The sequence below is a fragment of the Ambystoma mexicanum genome, chromosome 9 (assembly GCF_040938575.1).
Source record: "Ambystoma mexicanum isolate Mex_15411 chromosome 9, UKY_AmexF1_1, whole genome shotgun sequence".
Classification (NCBI taxonomy): domain Eukaryota; kingdom Metazoa; phylum Chordata; class Amphibia; order Caudata; family Ambystomatidae; genus Ambystoma; species Ambystoma mexicanum.
This window is the reverse complement of record NC_090931.1, coordinates 676,430,790-676,455,776: the sequence shown is the minus strand read 5'-3', so window position 1 is coordinate 676,455,776 and position 24,987 is coordinate 676,430,790. Positions and strand designations below refer to the sequence as shown.

The window sequence follows — 24,987 nt, the reverse complement described above, 5'->3', positions numbered from 1 at the left end:
TCAGAAATACATATTGGTGGCCCGGATGCGATCGTCAAATAGAGGATCAGATCAGAAAGTGTATCCTTTGCTCAAGAAGTGATAAAGTATTCATGGGTGCTAGTTATCCGATGGTGTTGAGAGATGTCCCCGAAAATCTGTGAAGTAGAATTGCTATGGATGTGATTGACCTCATATGGAGTGGTGGTTGTTCAACTTTTAGTTTGGTGGTCATTGACATGTTAATCAGATGGGTTGAAATTACCTTCTTGCCACAGGTTACTATGCGGAAGGTTAGTGAGTTTTTGGAAGAACTGTGTGAAAGAGAAGGGTATCCCCAAGAAGTTCTCACAGACAATGGTTCAGAGTTTAATTCCAAAAAAATAGAAAAATATGTGAGTGAAAGGTCCATTACTCATAAGTGTTGTGCAATATACCATCCTCAAACCAAAGGTATCGTGGAGCGATGTAATAGAGTAATCAAGGATGCCATAAAGTTGGCTTGGGCGAATCGAAGAGATTGGAAAGGAGCTTTTAAGGAAATACTGTTAGCTCACAGATTTACCCCTCACAGCACTACGGGTGTTTCTCCCTTTGAGCTGAGTAGGGCCAGAAAAGCGAATACAAAACTTTTCCCAGGTTGGATGAGTGTGGTAGCAGGTAATGAGGTTAATCTGGATGGGGTGAAAGAGAGCGTGGAACAGAGACAATTGAATAATAAGAGACTACATGATAGCAAGCACTTCAGAAGAAGACCTGAGCCACAAGTGGGCAGTTTAGTAAGAATAAAACTTACAGTAACATTTAGGAAAGATGGATGTCACTGGTCTAAACCTATTAGAGTAGTAGAGGTAAATTCTCATGCTGCAAAAACCAAGGATGGCAGAGTATGGAATAACAAGAGAGTGATGGTTCTAAGGGATGAATGTTTGGAGAGTAATGCCGATGGAGGGATTGAGGTGAGCAGAGAGAGAAGTGGGGAGCATGATGGAAGAGGTACAGGTGATGAGGGTGAATGGAGCAAGAATAACAGGGATAGGTTGTCGTGTAGTGTTGTCTTCCTTGGCAAACTATCAGGAAGAAGCTAGGAAGAAGTCTAGAGCCGGAAGAAGCTACAGACGACCAAGACATCTTTCAGACTATGTGAATCAGCAAGTTTGATGTGTGTTCCATAAGGAAGGGGGATGTGTAGTGTCCTCAATGTGCATTACACAGAACATGAGACATGCACAGCTTGTGAGAACTGCACAAGGGGCTAGGATGAAGAAAGAAAGATTCCACGTTGGAATGCATTTGGAAGGGAGAAGGAGAGAAGAGACAATTGCAGTTCATGTCCCTGTATATAGTCATGTTATCTTTATAAAACAGTTAATATTAACGATAGATATATACATGAATAAATATATATTCAATTCCCCGTTTATTGTCACCGTTACTTCAGTTATCTGCCTGCTTCACCATCCAATGTGCTCTTACTTTCTTTCCTCTTACATAATGAATAAACAAAGCTAATTAGATGTGTACACAAAGTAGTAATTAATTGTTCCATCCAATCTGTACATCTACAGATCTATTGAAGTAACATGGACTGCATTAAGCCTCCAGAGCTCGCTTTCCTCTATGATTATGATTGCATTATATATTGACACCTGTGGGAGACAGCTGGTCAAAGTGTTTTCAGAGCCTTTTTTACAATATCTATTTATTTGTGTCCATTCATGCAGCCAACCTTCTACGTTTTACGGTTCGCAAAGACTACTCGCCCACTCGCATAGTCAAGTAGATTTTTGGAAAGGGTACCATTTGCAGGGGATGTTTTAAACCTAAATTTACCATTTGGTTTGTTTGCAGTAAATGTCAAATAAATGTTTCACTGTGTATGACTTGCATCTGGGAGGCAGCAGTGTGACATGCACCATTTTACAGAAAGCACATTTACATTTAATGTCATCCGTTGCTATGGGTCGAGTGCATTTCTTTTAGGTCAAGTAGGTAAACTAAGTTACTCAACCTGCAGGTCTAGCACAATTTTAAAGAATCTGCAAGGCCTGACTCGTCTCACGAATGTCTTCCTTCAGCGGTACACAAAAATGCATTGTTGCTCATTTTATGTCTTGGGTACAAATAACATCTAGTGACATTTAAAATATTAGTACAACATTGCTAATAAAATTGGTTTGTTTGCTAATAAAGAACATTTTAATACGCAATCTCTTTTAATCAATTTTCTAAAATGAATTTATGCCTTGCAGCTAGATAAGGATAGGGCATTTAGGCCTCCCTACGACAGGCAGAAATTAGACAGTCCGGACACCCTTGCTCTAGTAAACCAATCGTGAAGCAAGCCATTGTAGAATAGGGAGCCTGGGCTAGGAATGTGTGAGTCCCCTCCAATGTGAAGGGAAAGGATACAGGGACCACCCCTAGACTGAAAGCCCCAATTGTTTTGAGTGCATGTTTTGAGAATAAAAGTCAAATCTTGTTGGTTTTTGTCTTGTGACTCACAGAGCACCTTCTCACAATACCAAAACACTTTTCCACAAAGATCTTTTAAAATAAGCAAAATCTCTACAATAGTAAACTGCTTCAACTTGCAGATCACATAATACGACAGATAATAGCTCAAAGTCACCACACTCTGCACAAGTGAACACTTCATTCTCCATCCATTTACCTTATAATCACTAACTTTCTCATGAGTATTTTGACATTTTCCATTCCTAAATTATTTTCACATTGAATAATCAATATTTACTTTCTGGACACCAGCACAACAGTTGTAAAGTATGAGGCAGGTATATATAAAAGCACACACCCAGTGACCACAACAATTACATTTTGGCATAGGTTTATCAGTAGCCGGAAGTATGATGTTGGAGTTGTGTGGTTAAGGATTTGTTTGAAGATGCATGGCAGGCATGGGTCACTGGGAGATCCGGCGAGGTTGGTGTCTTATTAGTTTGTTGAAGGTTTCTTCATCTATGAATTTGAATCGTAAGAGTGTTGTGAAGGTTGGTAGTCCATTGGTTTCTGGTGGTTCCGGATTTGACTTTATTGATGTGTGGCTTGCGTCGATGGTCTGTTGAATTGCTTCTATTTTTGTTCTTAGGTGGTTTGTGATGTTTTCACATAGAGATTGTTACTATATGACATATTTGTTGCATGATGTTGGGTTTTTGATTTCCTCGATTTTGAATAGGTCTTTTTGTGGAATTGTTGGCAATTGGATTCTTGTGGTATAGTATGCTTTTTCTGCTTTAAGAACTGCTGATTTGTATATTCTGATTTGTCTTTGGTATTTGTTTTTGTCTGACTGGTTGTATTGGATTTTCCATTATTTTTTCCAGTTTGCGGTTTGTTTTTTTGAGTTCCCGCAGTTCTTCTAGTTCTTCTGTGAACCATCTTGCTGCCTTTTATTTGCAGTGGCTTTGGGGGGTTTTACAGGTGCGAAACCAACTAACGAGCATGCACCCCAACATCGTCAAGTGGCACTACAGGAAACCCATTTCCAAAACTAGGATCAACACAAGTTTAGAAATCAGACATACAACCCAATTTGCAGGTCCCGACTCCAAGGAAATAAGTAGGGATGGCGCTGTAGTTTTATCAAGATGTAGCCTATGTTGCTTCTGAGGTCATGAGGGACATCGAGGGGAGGTTTCAAAAGAAGTGGCCAGCGTATGCAACTGACAGTGGCATCAATGTATGCACCTAACTTTGGTCATGAGCAATTTCTATCTGACCTTTTAGATAGCCTGGCTGGATTTGCAGAGGGCTAGATAATATTATTTACAGACTTTAATCGAGTCTGGTCGATTTTGAAAGACAGATCCACGCAAGCTAAGGCAATGTTTTAGAGGTTCACGTAAATGGGGCTGTTGGAGACTACAGATTTTTTATTCTACTCCAACATTCACCATTCTTGCACATGTATAGACATTTTTTTCCTACCACAACCTTGTTGCAACATACCCCGCAATTGACTCAATAAAATGTTTTGATCACACACTGGTGCCAGCCGACAGCTCAAAATGAGAGACATCACTCACTGCAGAGCTGGAGAATTTGGAGGACACAGACAAGAATAAACCTACCCATCAAACGCCTGGATCAGTCTGGTCTCCTTTTGAATGAAATACAGCAAAGGGAGTGAAACAAGGCTGCCCGATAGCTCCGGTCTTGTTCAACTTCTTTTTGGCTGATATGAAGCAACCGGAGCCTTTGGTCAGATCATTTCCACCGATGGTGGGGTGTGAGGGGTGGGGTTGGTCCAGCTACAGCCTCTACTTTACGCAGACAATCTAGTCTTGATAGATCTAACCATCAAACCCCAGTCAGCCTCCAACATCAGTTGGATTCTCTGCAATCCTACATTAAGATCAACAGATTGGAAATAAACAAGGACAAAACTAAGATTCTAAGTTTTGGAAATTCAAATAAAGGGAAAAACCGACATACATGGTTTTTGGATTGGGTGCAAATCGAATATGTTCGAACATTAAATACCTAGGAGTGTGGCTCAGCGACACCCAAACAGAAAATCCAATGGTGAATCATCCAAGAAAGAAAAGCAAATGACTAGCTAGTCGAGCACAAAAAGCGTAGTAGCTTTATGATAATCCCAGTAAAACTACTACAAATGGAAAGTGATCCCCTCCTTGATCTATGGAGCAAAGGCAATGTTTAACATCCCGAAGACGGTATGGCCTCAGCTAGAGGGCCTGTTTTGGAAAAAAGTTCTGGGTCTTCCATTATCCACACCGATCCAGGTAATTTGCCGTGAGCTGAGTCTTTCATCTCTAAATGCCACAGTGTAATGGAACAGTTTAGCCCTCTAGTCTAGAGGAAATGTTTGGTGTTGCCCCGTGTTTGATCCTGGGCTTAATTCACAGTCCGATGTTGCACTGGGCAAAGAAAAACAAAACTGAATGAAATCTGGGGCGCCCTTGAAGTGTTATTTTCAAATCGGACAAGAATAAAGAAAAAACTAAAGAGAACAACTGGATTCAGACCTTGGAATCAGCAGCTGGTTATCAGTCCGTAGCCCACCTGGTGACGGAGACGCAGAAGCTAAATGTTCTACCAAATTATTTAACACAGTTTCCAAACAGAAAGTAACAGGGCCAATTCCCAAGAGCACGACTAAACCTCTTAGCAACAATTGAGATTCTGGCAATAAGAGGCATCATTCAACAGAATAAGTATTATTTCTGTCAAGACGAACCAACTGTGGAAACACTGAAGCATCTGCTTTTATTCTGTCCAGCGCTAAAAGATGAGCGAACTAAGCAACTTGGCCACTTGATGTCCAAGTATATGGTACATGATTCACAAGACTGGTGGAGGTTCTTGATGAATGGTGGAAAGATCACTTATGTGATTGCAGTTGTTAAATGTTTGAATAAACTGTTTTAGGACACTTGGAGATTTTAAACATAATTCACGATGGAGTGGATTGTAATATCTGTATTTTCTGCTTAAAAATTGTAATCAATTAAATGCAAAAATAAATAAACCTACCCATCAAACATTACATAAGCTGAGAGGGGTCAGTACAATCAGATTTATGCTTAGCAGGTGGAAAAAGCCTTAGTAGACAGAAATATTAAGTGCAATCAAGTAAAGGCAGCAAAATATTGGCTTCCATGTTAAGCTATTTAAAAAAAACGTATATACATAAGGGAAATAAAACACCCTTCAAAACAAGTATGTATGTCAGATAGGAGTAGGCTTCGGGCCATTAGGTCTTTCAATGAGGCACTCTACACAGCAGAACCTTCCATGCAAAACGCCAAACTCCAAAACGGCCCTGCAGTCTTTCACATCTGAGCAGGCTTGGGAATGAAAGGCTGAAATTAGTGAAACTGGAATCAGTACTGCCATTAAACTTCTCACACCTCATAATCCCCTGGCCTGGATGGGCTGACTGGAGCGTTTTATAAGGCCTACTCCTGTGCTGGTGAAACCTTTTAACTCTTTCTTCACTATAGACTCCAAAAATGGAGGTATCTAAAATAATTATATCAGTAAAGCAAGGAAAGGATTTGACAAGTTGAAGTTCTTATCGTCTGATAGTGCTGGTGAACATAGATACCAAAAGCTTTACAAAGATACTGCAGAGAAGACTTGAAGAATTCATGCCACAACTTGCCGATGCAGACCAATCAGTGTTCATATGGGAACAACAAACATTCAATAACATATTTAGAATCTTACACTTAATTGACAAAACACAGGCCAGACAGATACCGGCAGATCTTTTGACTCTTGAAGCAGAAAAAGCTTTCAAGCAGATTTGTCCTTATTATTTACTACAATAAAGGTCATGGTTTCGGGCCAACCTTTCTATGAACGGTACAGCCTTGCTACCAATGACCGAGATCCAGAATAGATACAAATGATTGTCTGTCGGAGCCTTTTTTATTAAAAAAAAAAAAAAAAAGGCACAAAAAACGGGTGCACCTTTGTCACCCTTACTGTTCGCATTCTCCATAGAACCTCTGATGAACACTATTCTGAGATGTGCCAAAATGAAGGGAATTCAATTTGTTGACCTGGAGCACAAGATCTACCTTTTGGCTGATGATATTCTTATTTTACTTAGTGATGCCTTCCGGTCATTACTGTCTATAGTAGAAGTATTGGAGAGATTCGGGGAGAAAGCAGGATTTAAAACAATTATACACAAACCACAGATTTCAATCAATCCTGACTTTGGGGCATATTATAGCTACCCGCAGCTGAATATTACACTGGAGTGGCCTTGGTAACTCACTGAGAAGAAATGGGCTTAAATGGGTCATGGTGTAGTAGGTACATCTTTAAAGAATGTGTTATGGCTACCTACATGTGATTATGTGTGAATGCCAGTGCGATTGCAAGTACAATGCTGTACATATGGGATATTCTGGTCAGCAAATTCAAGCTGACCACATCGCTTTCACCTCCGACATCTATGCACAGGAACCCAAATTTCACCCCAGCATTGAAGGGAGCACATTTTCAGAGGAGGATGTGAGATATTTTTGACAAGAGGCTCATTAAATAGTTTGTGGATTGTAAATGGAAATATGGGGTAACTGAAAACAACAAGCTATTCTACTTCCAGCTCAGACATTGGGTTCAGCACCTGAATCAGGAAGGCGGCCTAGAGGTTACTCACCCCCTTGGAGAAACTGATCATAGGTCACGAAGGGACCAAACACTTGATCATTGAAATTCACCCAGTAATTAAGAATGCAGAAAGGTGGACTAAATATTCAAGTGTAAGAATGTCACATGGCCTCAACAATATTCACAAATCTCATAGAAGGTCCAAGGGTTTTTATTAAGCATTTTCGAATACCCTTTTGGCAGGGCTTGAGACTGCAAGTCATTTCAACTGAAGGACAGTTCTAGCTGGCCCCTCACTCTCTTGTGGGTTCCCTCCAGCCTAACACAGACTTCCTGATCGTCTCAGATCAATGTGAAGACTAGTTATCAGTACCCCTTACTGACCAAGATAGCCTCTCGGCTTTGGAGGGCCTAAAAGCCAAGGCCTTATCTGTCTTACTCCCTCCGGGTTTTCATGCGATTACACTTCTATTATGTTACCACAATATTGGTCTTGCAGATGGTTCACGATGGTGCCTGTTTTTCTTTAAACATTACCCCATTAAATCTTCCCTTTTCCCTCCCCATCACTCCTTTCCCTGATTTTCTGTCATTCTTTTTCTGCCTTTTCCGCCTCTCTCTGCTTATCCTATTAGTATCTACTCTCACCTCCTACTCCCTCCGGTCTCTCCTCTCCCCCCACTCAATTCCTCCTTTGTACATCCAGTGTTATACACTTCTGCCACCTACGTTTCTCCCTTCCCCACAACTCCTTCCTCTCCACTGTCTCTGCATATCACTGCAACCCTCTCCCTGCTTAACACTACTCTGTCTCCCTACGCTCTCTTCCTTACTCTGCCCATCCCTCTACTGCCCCTACACACAACTCTACTACCACTCAGTCTCACAACCAGAGCTACACTCTTTCCAAATGTGTGTTCTTTTTTATTTATTTGCATGTGGTTTATACATAAACCTTTACAGTTTAAAACCCTGAAATTGTTAAATGTGTTTAAAATCAATGTATCCATATATATAAGACCCTTAAAGCAAAGCCATATTGTAAATAAAATAAATCTGAATCACAAATACTGGCAGTACTATGTGGAAAATAGCAAGAGTACAAATTAAAAACGTTAAACATACAATAGTACATTTGCTTGATGAGGCCTAAAGTGAAATGCGTGTAATAATACAGACAGCCAGATCTGTTAAGACTCAGGGTTGCTACCACATCAGAACTAAATAATTTCTGCAGATTTCTGAACATTCTCCACCAGCACCAATTCCTTGTGATCACATACAAGACACGTGTGAGAGACAAATCAAGGAAATGTTTTCACCCCACACACAACGAAGCCAGAGAGAAAACCTTGACAAACTATAGTACAATAGGAACTACTGTTTATCACATAATACCTCACCTGCCCTCCCTATCCAACTTCTCCAAAGCCATCAGTGCTCTGCTCCACCACCCGTTTTCCTCCTGGTCTCTCAGTCCACCTCCACCACACCTCCTGAACTCACCAAAACACCTCACACACTCTGTGACTCCCACAAATCTGTTATACCTGTGTCTTCCTGCTTTTTGCCTTCCTTCCACTCCCCATTAGTTGTACACTCCACCGGACTCTGGGGGCCAATCTGAGGCTCTCATTTCCCGCTGGGGTTTGGTCGCTGTAGTGAAATTCTACAAAAGAAACATTTACCCTTGCCCCATTTTGTTGTGCAGCGATTCAAGTAGTCTCTGTTGGGGGGCCACTGAATGTCATGTCATCAGTTTGTTTGTGCCAGGCTGCAGTGAGTATTGCTTCATTCGGTCAGTCTACCTGTGAAAGCCCTGTGCTGTAAAGATCAGCGCCAATAGGCATTTCACTCTGCAGTGCGTGCTATACAAATAATTACAATCAATGAAGCGGTGTATGGTTGCGCTTTTTCTCTCTCAAATCGTTTATTTTTCAAAATGTTTATTTGTGAAATAACCTAACTTTGGTTTTACTCTAATGCATTTATAGGCTGTTAACATTTTTGTACGTTTTTGTCAGTCAAATGACTAGCATTCATATTTTACTTTGATCGGTGCTTCAAAGACTATGATCTATATAGGCATTTCTATTTTGGTTTATCTCACAAGCTTCATCAAGCATACATGGAGGGTGGCTAAAAGGTTTACATTAGAGTTTTCAGCATAACATGAAACAGGTGGCAGACATAAATGTGGCTATAACATAATTAAACATATGGAAGAAAGTGTGACAAAATGGAAATAACTGATCTACATTCAAAATCATAGAAAAGAAAACTATATTTAAAAAAGTTTATATTTAAATGTTACTTAAGACCAGAGGCAAATGCGGGGACGGACTGGAGTATCATTGCTGTGATACTTGTTCATGCATTTTCTTTTCTACTTGATCAATTGCTAGTCTTCAATTAGTAGATCAGGAGCTGTGTTCAAATGTATTCCCATTAAAGGGTATCACTACATATTATCCGCACCAAAAATATCGCCACATATATGGATGTCTGGAACAGCCATAGACGATATTTTTGGGGTTTTTGGGAGCGGGGAATGCGGTGGTGTCCCCCGCTCCTTTAAAAATAATGCAGGGGTTGCAGGGGTGTCCCCCGCAGGTTCGATGCCTTAATATTGCAGCAAAAATATGGCGATATTTTTGTATGGCAATATATTTGCGGGGATATTAACACATGGAATCCATTAAAGCAGGCTTCAAAATATGCACTCACCAATAGCCATTGGTTAGTGATAATTCACTCTTGGCGAGTAAGAAATGGTGTGCTGTGTGCATGTGGAGAAATGAGAAGGCGAGTGACATTTATGCTTGACGTGTTGGTTGAAACTTGAAATGTGTACCCCTGATTAAAACATTCTGGGGTGATTCTGTACATGTTAGCATATACATTATAACTGTTTCATTACCTAAAAGTGACATGAGCTAAAAATGTTATTGAAAGTTCACAGGTGAACAAGATTTTTTTTTTCTTTTCGCCCTATCACGTTTAATTCAATTTCTATATTTCCTTGTAATGTTACGCTCGCAACCACTACCACTCGGTTTATTTGACTAGGTTTCCCATAGCCCCATCAAGTATCAGCACTTATGGATTTAGGTTGGCAGCCTGTAAAAGTTGCAATGAGGCATTAGCTTAAGCTATTCCAACGCCCCTATGATAATCTGCACTGTATGCACTTCAAAAAGAAATGGCTGGGTGAGAACATACATAAAAACAGCACAACTCAATAACTACCCTGTACCAGCATGAGGTAAACTGTGTCAGCAACCCATCATCCACACTTACAGAAGCACAAGTGCAGAAGGGTTGTCTTAGGTTCTAGATTGCTAACCTCATTGCAGAGACGATCTTGAATTTGAATCTATGCCACTGAAATATACAGTGCCACTTTAAAGCTGATAGGATTTGTGTTTCTTACCTGCCCACCAGTAATAATCGCTCCAAAGAGATGCAGTAAACAGCATTTCAGGCTCTCCTTAAGGTGTTCACTCTCCTGAAAACACTCTATAAAAAGAACAGAGTAGCACAATAAAGAAAATACACTTGCAAGCCAAAAATATGCGATTGACGCAACAGCATCCAATACTTGTTTATCAGTAGACTGGGCATCACATATTTATTGCTCTTGGATCTGACAGGTCACTGTACCACCTAATAGGCAAACAAGCCTCCACAATTCAAGGGTACAATAACAAATTTTCAAGCCCACCACGGCATCACTCACTAAGTATTTTCCATACCTCCCAGTAGTACTAGTAACTGCCCACAGAAGTATATGCTTGGCCGCAGGAGAATTAAACAATTGCCCTTTCCTGATCAGCGCTAGGCTTTGATCACTCCAGGGTTACTCTAAAGGCATGCAAACTATCAGAAACTCCATCCTTAGCCCTCATTCTCTTTCTTACCTGTAAAAATCGTGCACGTCAAGTCACAGAGAATGGTGTTCATTGCAATTTTTTGTTGTCTCATCTCAGGGCTATAGATTTGACCCAGACAGTGGGATCTAGGTCACTTCACAAAATTAATATTGTAAAGGTCAAGCTAGCCCTTCATCCTTCTGGGGCAATACATTGGCATGAGATTGTGGGGCACAACGTCTACACTAGGTGCTTTGTGGGCACGAGTTATAATAAGGGATATTGCAAGCTTCTTTTATTCAGAAAGATCAGTCCTGCTCAAATGAACATGATAGCTTCCCCCATTCAACTCACATTACTTCACCCACAGCTCACATTAGTGAACTCACTCACTCACTCTGACGGAGAGGATGTTGTGAGGTATCCAAACATGTCATATCTTATCTTTCACTGAGGTGACCTACCCCAATGTGGCCAGGGGACGGCAGCCATTACCTGGCAGCCATTACCTGATCCTGACCCTCAGGCGGCTATATGATGGAGTACTACCTGCGGGAGATAATTCTCAGGGAGACCCTTTGATATAAGTGAAGGAAATTGCATGCCCTCCTTTTCCTCAATCTCATTCCTTCCCTTTGGGTAAGTGGGGAACCAATTCACAAAATCCTACTGGGGAAAACCGGTGGACCACTGGGACAAGAAAGGGACAGGGAGTAATGAAGACTTCCTCCCACGTGACTCAGTATCCATCTCCTCGAAGTAGTAGGGGATATAATTTGTCCCTTAAAGTGACTAAAGATATTTTTCCAGGCTCACCATACAAGTCGGAAACTGTGCTAGTGAAAACTGCTGAGAATCCCTTCTCGAATTCTGCCTACAAATTGTTGCAAACTAACATCCCCTCTCCCATTGAAAGGAGTACTGCCACGAGGAAGCGGACTAGAGTAATGAAGATCACGGCAGAGTGAGAATGCAAGCAGCGTTCTAGTTGTTATGAGCAACCGTCAGCTGGTGGGACATTTAAATTCAGAAGCCAGCTGGCACAGAGAGGGAGGAGCTGGCTGGAGAAGTCAAATCCGCTTGGCGTTGACCAAGGCACTACTGGGCGAGTGCAGGCACAGTGGAACCATCTGGCTCACAGAAGGAACCGTAGAAGGCAGAGTGGGGAGGTCGGTATGCCTCAAGATCACCAGAGGAGGGAAGGCGACTGCGTGGCAGGTAGCAGTAGTGGAGAGATGCTGCAGCACCATTGCAGCCCAGGGAAATGTGGCTATGGCAAACGAAAGCTGTGGGAGAGACTGGAACCATACAGCAGAGGTGGCAAACCAGAAAGAGGGAAGCAGGACACCAAGCAGCCATTGTGGGTTCACTGTGCAGAAAGCTATACCCACCATCATACACTGGTGAGTTCGCCTGTGGGAGAAACGAACACAGGGGCATTGCGGCAATGGGCAGAATGCAAATAAAGATGAATGAAGTAAATGAAAGAGAAAGAAAGTTACCATATTGCTTAAAGCAACAGAATAGAAAGACTGTACGAGATTATCAAGTTTGCGAGTGTGCACAAGATGCATACGAAAATCCCTGGCCAGAGAGTACACCAGGCATTTCATGTCATAAGTGTTGTGTACACAAGAAAGTGTTTGCCAACAACAAAAATCCCTGGCAGGAGAGTACAACAGGTGGCTGAGTTGGTGCATTACACAAGGTTTGAAGGGCTGCCAGACTAGTAAGAGGGCTAGGTTTGCGGAGCAGGCACACCTGTTGCATTAAACTTGGATCCACTGTGCCTTCGACCACAGGCCTTCCAATGCAGAAAACATCCAGGACATTTTGCAAGATACAGAAAAGCAAACTAAACTTTGTGTTCAGCTCATGAAAGCCGGTGGAAGTGAATGCATGGCAGAGAAGAGAACTGGACCCGGAGGGGACGCGCCAGTCGCATTTAACAAGGGCGATCTTTGTCTACCCTGAAAGCGCTGCAAGATAATCTTACCTGGGAAATGGCAACATCAAGGCAGAGGTGGCCAAGAGCATGGCCGACTTGAGAAGCAAGGTGGACGCCCAGGGGAATCAGGCCAATGATCTGGAACACCCAGTTATGGAAATAGTGGTGCTCACCCCAGTGAAAAAGGGAGAAATGGAAGCCATGCTAAACACTGTTACAGATCTGGAAAATGAATGTGAAGATTTGGAGAAGGGATCCAGGCGTGACAACATCTGCGTTAAGTTTTTGGAAGAAGGCACAGAAGGAGGAAATATGCAAGGAATGTTGAAAGAATTAATCCTAGAACCCTTCCAGTAGAGACAGCAGAAACGATACAGATTGACAGGGCACACAGGATTGGGACATATAAACCTAGCATACATGCGGGCAGGCCGAGGGACGTTGTGTTCAAACACCACCATTACGTTGCTTAGAGGGGCGAGAGAGAAGGAGTCCGATAGATTGGGGGAGGGAGGATAGGTCAGGTGCAATTCATTTGTCTTGGAAGCAAAACGAAGTGGCGCAACACAGGTTCGAATCCCAATCCAGCGCTTAGAAACTACTTGCTGTTATTGAGCGTGTTATAAATTAATTTTAAAAAAATACAAATGTCCAAGGATCAGGGATACAACTGTTCCAAGACTTGTCAAATACCACACTCCAGAAGTGCAGACTGCTGAAACCCAGAACGAGGGCACTGGCGCAGGCAAAGATATAATATAGGTGGCTACTTCACACAGGAATCGAGTTAAAAAAGAAGGCCGGAGACATGAGGTCACATCAGTGGAACAAGGCTAGAAAGTTTTGGACATGAAGGCACCCCAACAGCAGCAGGGGAAAATGAGGAACAGATACATCCCGAGAAACATACAGCGGTGTGCGATGGTACCTGGGAAGAAGAAAATCATGAGTAGTCTTATGGCTGAAGTGATGGTATAGTATGAGACTGTGAGGCAGTTTACGACCCAAATTGATAATGTGGACAGGGTGGACACTGGGTATAGGAGGACCTTGAAGATGGGAGGGGGCGGCCCTTATTGTGGGGGAAATAGGAGCAGAATGGTGCAGCTTGCTGTGTGGGGTGGGTGAGGAAAAATGGAGTAGGGTGTTATTTTTTCTTTGTAGGAGGGTCGGGGGGGCATGGACCGGTTGGGCACATTGGGAGGGCTGAGGAGGGGGACTTGTTCCCTCAAGCGGTGTGTGCAGCTGGCGCTATTGCCTCTAATATTCTGGCATCCACTTCATCTGTCGAGGGCCCGTGATTATCCTCCTTTGACCTCTCATCTGTTTTTTTTTGGGTTCTGCTTCACCTCTCCTTTTCTGGCAAACGCGTCAATTTTTATTTGTCTTGGCTTCACCTGGGTTTTCCTCTTACCTCCCTCCAGCATAAAACACTTGCGCTTCCACCAGGTTAGTGCTCACTGTGATATCCTGTTCGGTGCGTTATGGTGGCACTCCTGTGGTTGTCGCAATGGCACTGTCCTTATTTGGGCACCCCGCCTATATAGTCTAAGCTCTCTGAACATACCTCGTCCCTGAGAACGGCAATGGAGTCTTGCATAGATGAATTGAGATGCAATGCGAGCCTACTGCAGCAAGATATGCGAAACTTGGCAAGCAGAGTGGGCGAGATGGAAGGAAAGGTGGGGGAACTGTCGACAACTGAGAATGATTTGCAGGTCAAAGTCCAGGAGTTAACAATGAAAGTGCAGATTTTACAAGATCGTGCTGAGGATGCAGAGGGGAGAGCACGAAGAAACAACATACGGATCCTGGGACTGCCAGAGGGGGAGGAAGGTAGAGACCCCACTACATTTGTTGAAAACATGTTTCTCCAGGAAATTGGACCAGGGAAATGATCACAGGGGTTTATGGTGGAGAGAACCCACAGAGCATTGGCGAGAAGACCTCCTCTGGAGCAACACCTTGGCCGATCATTGCTAAAATATAGAATTTCTGAGACAAGGAAAAGATTCTTGCCTTCTCTAGAGAAGGAGGAGAGATCCGGAGAGGATCAGCCACGCTGGAAATGTATCCAGCCTATACCCTGCAGGTTCAGAGGAGAAGGGCCAGTTTGCACCGACAAAGCAAAGATTGCGACAGCAGGGTATCAAATACATGCTCAGATATCCAGCAAAGCTGAAGGTGATACACAAAGGGAAGTATCTTTTTTGGACCCGCCCTGAAGATGTCAATGCATGGATGGACACAAACCAAATGAGGCCAATGGAGGTGAAGAAAAATAATACGCGAAAAAGTACAGAAAGGAGAGACGCCACGATACGCAAGAAGTTTTAGATGCAGAGTCACCAGAGACTGCAGTAGTTATGCGACTAGAGCGGACATACAGTTTAATAGAATTCTCCATTTCCTTAGGACCCAGAACACTGGAGATTAATGGGACAGGAAAGCTGGCTCGCAAGTATGGTTCTTTTATTTGTTTAACCATTTCTCCCCTGGGGAGAATTTGTAGATACCAGTAGGTATCAAGCCACCAAGTTTCTAACTGGGTTAGACCAAATGGTGGGCACCTCTAAAGGAAGGTTCTGATGGGTAGTTGGTTACAGTTCAAATGTATTTGCTTGGGTTGAAATATGGCTTAGTTGCGTATAAGAACAGAGACAAGTTTACAGAGGGAATGGAAGGGCAGAGAAGGAAGGCCTGGGAGTGCTTACTGGGGATCGGGAGAGAAGGGGACAAACAAAAGTTCGGATGGGGGAAATCCTAATACTCTTGTCCTGGAATGTCCGGGGGCTGAATAATTATGTGAAAAGGGTCAGGGTGGTGTCATACATATGACGGAAATGTTTTCAAATAGTGCTACTACAAGAGACACATCTCACTGCAGAAAGACAAGCCAGGATTCTACAAAAATGGGATGGAAAGTGGTTTGGATCAGTTTACTCAAGCTATGCGAGGGAAGTGTCATCTGGGTTTCCCCGACAGTGCCTTTTTTTTTTCTCGAAAACTGGAAGAGAACACAGACACTGAAGGGAGAATGGTGCTACTGCACGGTTTCCTGGACAGGAAGGAGGTTTGCCTGATAAACACCTATGCTCCTAACCATGATTTGTCCTCATTTTTCCGATCCTTGTACGCACGGCTGGCCCCCTACCGAACGATGACATGGAGTTGGGGAGGAGATTTTAATTGTACTCTTGACCCAGAGATGGATAGACCAGACAGTAAGATTGGGGCCTAGTCTCCGGCCGCAAGGGTCTTGAGGAAACTGTTAGAGGAGCTGGAATTGCAGGAAATCTGGAGATGGCTAAGGGGGCCTTGGAAGGAATTTTCCGACTAGTCATGTGTACACAGCGTCTAAACACGTCTTGACTAATTCTTTACGGGAGTGGACCAGCTGGGGGAATTTGTGGGAGCCTCGTATGAAGGTAGGACCTTATCGGACCATTCTCCCCTGACCAGAGAATGGGTACGAAGCAACAAGCCAGCCCCAATACCCACGCAGAGACTACGAGCTTAGGTCTTATGGGACAGGCCCTTAGGGGAGGGAATGGTGCAACAAATAGAGGATTTCTTTAGTATCAATGAGGGAAGTGTAAACAATAGGGGGAACCTTGTGGAAGGCCTTTAAGGTTGTGATCCAGGGAGCCATCATAGCAAAAGCAGGATGAATCCAGAGGGAGTTGGAGAGGAGTTTGTCAGAAACCGAAGAGAAAATTACAATAGAGGAGAGGGTACGTCCAAGAGGTTGAAGACCGAGGGCACACTTATGAAGCTTAGGCAGGAATGTTTAGAACAATGGGAGAGATAGGGTAGGTATAGTTATGCAAGCTACTCGGAGAAGCTACACGAGCAAGGGACAAGCCAGGTAGACTATTACTGTGATTGTATAAAGGAAGGGAAAGCCGAGCAGGGATCACCGAAAAAGAAGAGTGTCGAGAATTATGAAGGTCGCAGAGAGAAATCAATGAAGCCTTCAGGAGGTTTTATCAGGAATTATACAGTGAAGCAGAGGGGAGTAGAGGGGGGAAGATAGTTGAGACCCTATCGGATATAGGTTTGCCCACTCCGAGTGTAGAACAGGTAGAGGAACTGGGAGCGCTGCTTACGATAGAAGAGATGCGAGCAGCGATTGCGGCGCTTCCTACATGTAAGACGCCTGGAGGAGACGGTCTATCTGCCAAATTTTATAAAGAATTCATAAATGATATGGCTCAAAGGCTACTGCAGACCTTGGAGGAAGCATACAAGATGGATAGACTGCCTACAGTATGGAAGAATCTATTATAATCCTGATCCTGAAGTCAGAAAAGGAGGAGAGATATTGTGAATCATACCGCCCGATATCACTGATTAATTAGGATAGTGGGATCCTCACATCGGTGCTGGCAGGTAGATTAAAAAAGGGGATTGGAATGCTGATCCACCCGGATCAGAGGGGATATGTACCAGGGAGTGCAACATCCGAGAATTTACATAGGTTGCATGCCATAATAGATGCGACAAAGGAGTGGCCTGAGGGGTGTGATTTGGTAGCTTTGGACGCAATCAAGGCAATCGATTCAGTTAGATGGGAGTGGATGCTCGCCTCCCTGGAAAGCTTTGGAATGGGATTGAGGTTCATGAGGTGGATCAGAATGTTTTACTCTAACCAAAGGAGGAGGGTACGAACAGGCAAATATGAGTCGGAGCAGTTCTCCAACCCGAAGAGGCACCAAACAAGGATATGGTAGAAATGCAGATGATTTAACTCATATTAGGACATGTTGGGAAAGTGGAGGACTCGTGACGGCGGAAGATCTATTCCCAACGGGAGAGCTCCTGCAGTTCCAAGAGATCGAAGAAGGATATGTAGTGGGTAGAGGTCAGTTCCTAACATATTCTAGAATAATACATGAGGTGAGGAGAAGATGGCAGGGTTCATTCACTCCCCCAGAGGAGGATAATGTACTTGGGCTTCTATATGAGTTGAATATAAGTAGAGTTCACAGAATCAGAATGGGCTCCGGCAGTGCTGTATCTGAAGAGGGTCTCAAAGAATGCAAGATTAAAGCCAACACAGCTCAATGTTCTACACAGGGCCTACATGACGCCAAATCTTATATCCAAATTTCCAGGATCAGAGGAGATGAAGTGTCCAAGGTGTGGGGGAGGCAATGCAGACATCATACATATGTTTTGGAAGTGCAAAGTAATTAGTGAGTTCTGGCAAGAAATGGGAGGGAGCCTTGAAAGAGGAGGGCTGAAAAAATATACATGGACCCCAGAAGCGTGTCTGCTGGGAATATCTGTGTGCCGTAAGCAAATAGATTGATAGACCTTGCTTGGCCGCTAAAGAAGAGAAGGATAGCAATGTTGCGGAAATCATGGGAGAGCCCATGCATAAATAGGTGGTGGAGAGACCTGAGACACGGTGGTACGCTCACCTGGCTCCCACAGGGGCGTCGGTCGGACCCGGACAGCTGCAGTCTCCACCCACGTGATGCGTAGTGCAGCGATGACTGATTGGATCTGCCCTCCTAATCTTGTCTGCTTAACCCGTAGAAATATTCTCCTGCAAGTGGAGAGATGGATTTAGCCACTTGTGGATTCAAGTAATGGCACCCCCACAGTCCTCCCCAACTAATCACCTCCGAAATGCCCTCACAGCAATCTCACCTTATATTCTTGAAAGATGAGCTCTCCATCCTGCGTGGATTTGCAGGGGCGCGTCGATTCCAGTTACTTCACTGGTTTGAAGGCTCGGGAGAGTTACGGAGAGTATTGACTCTGAGGTTCCTGGTGAGGACCAGTAAGTATTAAGTTCATAGAGTTCAATATGTCCAATATTCACTCTTGTTCCCCCTTTCCTTTCTTGTCTTGCAGCTGGCTCGTGAAAAGATGCTCTTGTGGCAGCTGGTGGGGCTCAGGTAAGAGTCTGTATTACCCGGCGCTGTCTGGTAAATGTTGCACAAGGAAAACGTGTTGTTTTGGCTCTCTTTACAGATGCGGCACGTGAAAATATGGAGAGTCACAAAAGGATGCCTCCGGTGGTAAATCAGGTAAGTCTATGGTGGTAAGAACTATATTTGTTGGTTCCCTCGGCTCACCTTGTGGTTTTCTTTTGTCTCCTAGGTGCCGAAGCTCGGCGAAGAAATGACGGAGGCAGCGCTGACCTGAAGGATGCTGTGAAGACTAGTGAGTATGGCGCGACGCTGCAGCTGGAGATGCGGCGCGTGCAGAAATGATGTTCTTTACAGGTCCAGAGACAAGATGGATCCAGAATCAGGTGTGGAATAGAAATAAGTTTGTTTTCTAACCTTGTCCTTTTCTTTCCTCTTTGTTTTTGGAGCTCCGGATTCGAGGCGGGCGTGGCAGAAGACTGGAGGCAGGCTGCAGGCACGATGAGTGTTACGCTGCGGGATGCAGAATAACGCGAAGCTTGTGTTGCTGGTCGGGTGTGGTTTAAATAGCCTCAAAAGTAGTCCCAGGTAAGAAGTCCCTAGAACCATACCCGAGTAAAAAATAGTCCCTGTAGAAAAATAGTCCCTTTCAGGCTTCATGTTGGATTGGAGTCATTTGCAGCATGGTCTGCCTGAGGTAAGTAATGACTATGAGCCTGGCGCCTTAGGCGCCAGGACTGATTCCTACTATGAGCCCGGCGCCTAAGGCGCCAGGACTGAACCCAGATAGCCCCTAGCTGGGGCTGCTGAGGTTTTATTAAATGTCTAGATGCCTGCTCCCGGGGCTGATGGGCTTGGTCCGGATGCCTGGGGGTAGGCATCATGACACACTGGTCCATGGATGAAGCTGCAGTGTGGTACGAAGCTATGCAAATAGGAAAGGGGGAGAATTTTGAGTGTGTGGAGACCTGGAATACCTTGGTGCCTACATTAAGCTCCCCTAACAATAAATCCCCTTGAATTCCCAATGAAGAGATACAAGATGATGGGAAGGAAGCATTAGGAGTGAGGAACAGACCACTGCTACGTAAGATGAGAAGACTGGAGGAAGATGATGAATATGAAGTAGTAAATTCCCTGTAAAACACAGTCTGTGAACGTTGATACTGTACTAGTTGGGTTAGTAGTTTGAGTGGGTGGGAAAGGGGGGGGTTTAATTGAATATAGGATATGAAATAATGGTTGAGATACTGCATTGTGATGTAACAAGTGTAAGGAAAGAAAAGAATAAAAAGGTTTAAAAAAATAAATTGGTCACCTTTAGGGATTTTTATGACCAATATCGGGCAGAGCAGGGAGTAGGTACTGGGACTAAGCATGTTAAGTAGGCCGGTATAATGAGGGTGACGGCAGAGCAAAGGGCTAGCCTTGATAAACCTATTGCAGCACAAGAAGTCCTGCGGGAGATCAAATCTCTTCATGCGAATGTAGCACCTGGGCCAGACAGGCTGTTGGGTAATTTTTATAAAGAATTTAGCAGACAACTGCTGAAATACCTGGTGGATCTGTTTAATTCTTTCCTCCTCTGGGGTAGAGTTTCAGACTCTATGATTCAGGCAATGATACAGATTATATCCTGAAATTGTGGAAGGATTGAAACTTTGCAGTTCCTATAGACCTATAGTGCTTTTAAACCTGGACAAGGAAATATTTGCAAAAATCATAGCATCCTGACTGGAACCCTGCTCCTTAGCCTCATTCACACGGACCAGACGGGGTGTGTTAACATAAGGAACACAATGCATTTGATTGATAAAATAAGGAGATTTCAGGAGATCCCGCTTTGCTGTTGAGGTTAGACGCTGAGAAAGCATTTTATGGGGTGGTGTGAGAAACCTGAAGGTTTCTCCCTGGCTAAACCCTGGGAATCCGTCATCCAGGTGGCCAGGACACGGCCATCGCTATTGGATCCAGTTCCTGGGGGTGGACCAGTGATGGAGGATCACCTGGATGGGGAGGGGGTCTTCTGGGAGTGGGAGTGGTATCCCACTTCCTTCAACACCTTTTTCCCATCCTCTCACGTAGGACATTCAAAAACACCGCCCGCCCCCCATTCCTGACACAAACACTTTCGCACAACACGAAAGACAACAGACTAACACCAGAGCCGTTTACCTGACATGTCCCAATACCAGGGTCAGACAAAGTGTCAGACAACTAATCAGAATCACACACACCTGACAGCCTTCTGCCTTCCCCACAGGGACAAAAGGTGGAGCAAGAAAGCACAGTATGAGCAAGGTCGACCGCACAACTAGACAGCTAACCAGGCCCGGCAGTTCAAGAGGAGGAGAAAGGCGGCGAACATCGAGAGGCTGACAAGGGAAGACACGACCTTGTCCTTTTCGACTCAACCCCACGGAACCTCTGCAGAGGGAATCGTAAGACGGAGGACAATAGCCCAAGAGTGCTGCAGCAGATGTCAACGGTACACGGAGCGTGTCGACGCTGATAAGCGCGAGCAAGGGAAACTCCTGCTACCATAGTACCGGCCTTGACTCCAGTTAAGAGGAAAGCCAAGCGGTTCATCACAGCCGGTGAGTCGAGGGGAGAGCCGATAAGAACCGTGCTGTGGTGAATGGAAGTCGCAAAGTGGCATATTGAGAGAAGTTCAAAGGAACTGTAAAAGTGTTAAGAAAGACCAACCGCTGAGGGAACCGGCACCACCTGGGTTCTGACTCGAGACACTCTGGTCGATCCCATCTTGATTGAAACTACAGATACCAGAAGGCCGTAGGAGAGCCGCAAAGGCAGGTCAAAGTGGCCATAGAGGAGGTCCAGCAAAATGAATGAATAATGGAAATCTTCAAATAGGATTCAGATTTTTTTGTAGAACTGTAATTTTGTTGCAAACTGAAACTCTAAACTACAGCTTATTTATTGTATTTTATTTATTTATTTATTGATTTATAGGGCGCCGAAGCCACAGGCATCAGTGCGCACAAACAAAAACACAGTGAACAAACAAAGGCACAGGGCAAAAGTGCAGGAAGAACCAGCGTATTAGGGAAACTGCATTAGTTAAAGGTAGAACTTTAGATGAACAGAGCAGTCTTCAGTTTCCGACGAAAGATATCGTATTCCTTTATCAGCCTAAGTTCCAGGGGCAGGGAATTCCAGATCTTAGCGGCGCTGATAGGGAAAGCTCTTCCCAAGCAATTGGCAAGACAGAATTTGGGAGTTTTTACCAACAGCAAGGTGGTGGAGTGTAGTTTCCTCAGTGGCTCATAAAGAGAGACCAGGTCTTTAATATAGATTTGAGCGGTGCCAAAAAATGCTCTGTGGGTTAATGCAGCAGCTTTGAATTCTAGCCGAGTGGTAACCGGGAGCCAATGAAGATCTCTCCGGCTATCCGAGATATGCTCTCCTAGATTTCTTCGCAATAATGCGGACTGCATTATTTTGAAGGATTTGCAGAACTTGAATGTTTTTTTAAATTGGCTGTGACTAACAGAGCATTGGCGTAGTCGAATCTAGTCAGAATCAAAGCACGAGCAACCGAGGAGCAGTTGGGCGTTGACAGGAAGGGGCGCAGGTTTATCAGCAGGCGAAGATAGTATGATCCATTCTTTACTGTCTGATTGATGTGGGCATCTGCACTGAGTAACGGTTCGAGATAGAAGCGCAGGATCTTAACGCTTTTTGAGACCGGGATTGGACAGCCATGGATAGAGAATGCTCGATAGTTATAGTGTCATTTTGCTCGAGTATGCTTGGTACCAAAGACCAGCAACTCTGCCTTATCTCCATTTAGACACCTCCAGTCAGGTGGTCTGAAGAAGGTTCGTGTTCTTGGCATAGCCCCCTGATAACTCAAGTACTAGCTCGGTGTCATCAGCATAGTTTGAGAAATACACTCCAAGCTCATCCAACATATAACATAAAGCTTGGATATAAAGGTTGAATAGCAGAGGAGACACAGATGGTCCCTCTGAGGAGCTCCATGGGAAATGGGGGAGAAAGGAGAGATGGCCTCGCCCCAACTCACGTACGATTCAGAAGGAATTATTTCACCCATAAAATAGAACCAGGGTTGCAACTGCCCCGTTTCTGATCATACAAGCAAGAGTTGATCATGATAGATGAGATCGAAAGCTGCTGATAATTCCAAAAGAGCTAACAAGCCAGAGTGACCAAAATCCAACATTTCCAACATATGTGTCTGTAATTCTAGCAAAGCAGTCTTGGTACCGTGACGAGGTTTGATACCAGACTGTGCAAGATGTTACATTTCTCAACAAATGCTTGCATTTGATTGGTGGCTCTTTTTATCAAGTACCTTAAGGAGAAAGTGGCAGTTGGTAATGGGACGAAGGTTACCTGAGTCACTAGGGTCAAGTCCTGGCTTTTTAATCAGAGGGGTCATAGTTGCTTTTTTTTATAGAATCAGGGTCTTTATTGTTAGAAAAAGAGGAGACGACAAATCTTGTCAAAAAAGGAGCAAAAATTTCCTTATGATCTAGGATAAGGTTAGCTGGAAAAGTATTCTCTGAACACTGGGATGGACGCATGTTGGAGAGGGTAGCCATCATATCAGCGAGAGAGACAGGAGCAAAGCTAAACATACATTCCAACATATTGATCGGGGGACAGAGGGGAGGGTGTTTCTCAACCAGGAGTTTAGCCCTGATTTTGTCCCTCGCCTTAGCTACCTTAGCATTAAAGGCGCACTGTATGTCAGAACATACTTTGTCCATGGGGACTATCGCTATGGAAAGGCCCTAGGATTTTCTAAAGATTTAACAACCTGTAAAAAATGTGTTTAGCAATGTGGATAGGTGTCCTATAGGCTTTCTCTAGGGTCTTCCATTGATCTTTATTATGAGCGTTAGGGCATTTGAGCCATTTAGTCTCGGCATGACGTTTTCCAATTTTCAATTGGCACAGCTCTTGTGTAAACCAATTCTGATGGGAAGGGTTGTCTCCAACCAGCTTATTCCTAACCGGGCCACTCTATTCAGCATAGAGAGAATAGACATATTGAAGGTGTCAGTAAGAGTAGAAGGAGAATCCGAGTCAGAAGTGACTGACATATGCACTCCAGTCTTTCAAATCTAGCTGCATAACTTTCGTAAAGTTCTGTTTTTTTATGGTTTTCTGCGGGTTGGGTAGTTTAGGAAGTGGGGTAGGAATAGAGACTGTGAAAGAGATATGAAAGTGGTCCGACCAAATACATGGAGAGGTGACCACTGTATTTACGAGATTCTTTTTAAACTATTTTATTAATTTTATTCCAAACAAACAACAATCAAACTTGCAGTACATGTTACAATGTTTCAAATGTCTACAACTCAAACAATGTCTACTGCGTCTCCCGTTCTACCCCCCACCCGCCTGAGCCTACCCTACTTCGCGATCTGCCTCTTCATCATGCAAAGGGGATCCCTCTCCTGTATTTTCTGCTGAGTCCTGGTCACTCGACCAGTCTTGAGTGGACCCAAACAGTGTGGCTATTAAATGTTTCCAGGCTGCCAGGGTTTCTGCTTCTTCCTCCCCTCCAGTGTTGCTAGCTTCCTGCCATAATGCAGTTTCAGGTTCTGCCCATTTCTGAAGGTCTTTCCACCGTATTTCTATCCTTGGTCTGTAGCAAGCCTTCCATCCCATGGCGATTCTACGCTTCGCAAGGATATATGCCAAATACTTTCATTTACTTACATGTTTAAGTTTACGTGGTCTAGGAAAACCCCCTAGTAGACATGCCCATGCTATTTCAACAGTTATCTTAATCCCTTTATCCTCCAATCTGTGGGCTATTTCTCCCCAGAATTTCTCAATTTCTGGGCATGTCCAGAACATATGCTTCATCCTGGCGTTTTCTTCACTGCATTTGGGGCATGTTTGCCGTTCTGCATTTTTAAATTTAGCTATCCTCTGGGGTGTCATATAGGCTCTGTGGGTTATATACAGTTGTATTTGCTGTAGCCTCGCATTCCTTCACACTTTCTTATGGTACCCTTGGGCCCGCTCCCACATCCCATCGCTCATGGGGGCACCCCCTTCTTCTACCCAGTCATGTTTCAGTTGTACCACTTCCTTCCCCACTTTGGACATCACCAGCTCATATATGCTGGATACCTCGTGTCCCCCTTCTGCTATCTCATAAATCACTTCTATGGCGGCATCCAGCTGCTCC

The 24,987-nt window shown here is 44.0% G+C and overlaps 1 protein-coding gene across 3 annotated transcripts in view; it reads right to left on the bottom strand.

Annotated features, from left to right (window-relative positions):
- The window catches only part of NBEAL1 (neurobeachin like 1), a 2,018,929-nt gene that overhangs the window by 1,617,244 nt on the left and 376,698 nt on the right, over window positions 1–24,987 (bottom strand). For all 3 annotated transcript variants that reach the window (XM_069615520.1, XM_069615521.1, XM_069615522.1), the window contains one exon: window positions 10,526–10,611. In XM_069615520.1, the coding sequence (XP_069471621.1) occupies window positions 10,526–10,611 (86 nt within the window). The remainder of the gene's footprint in view (window positions 1–10,525; window positions 10,612–24,987) is intronic.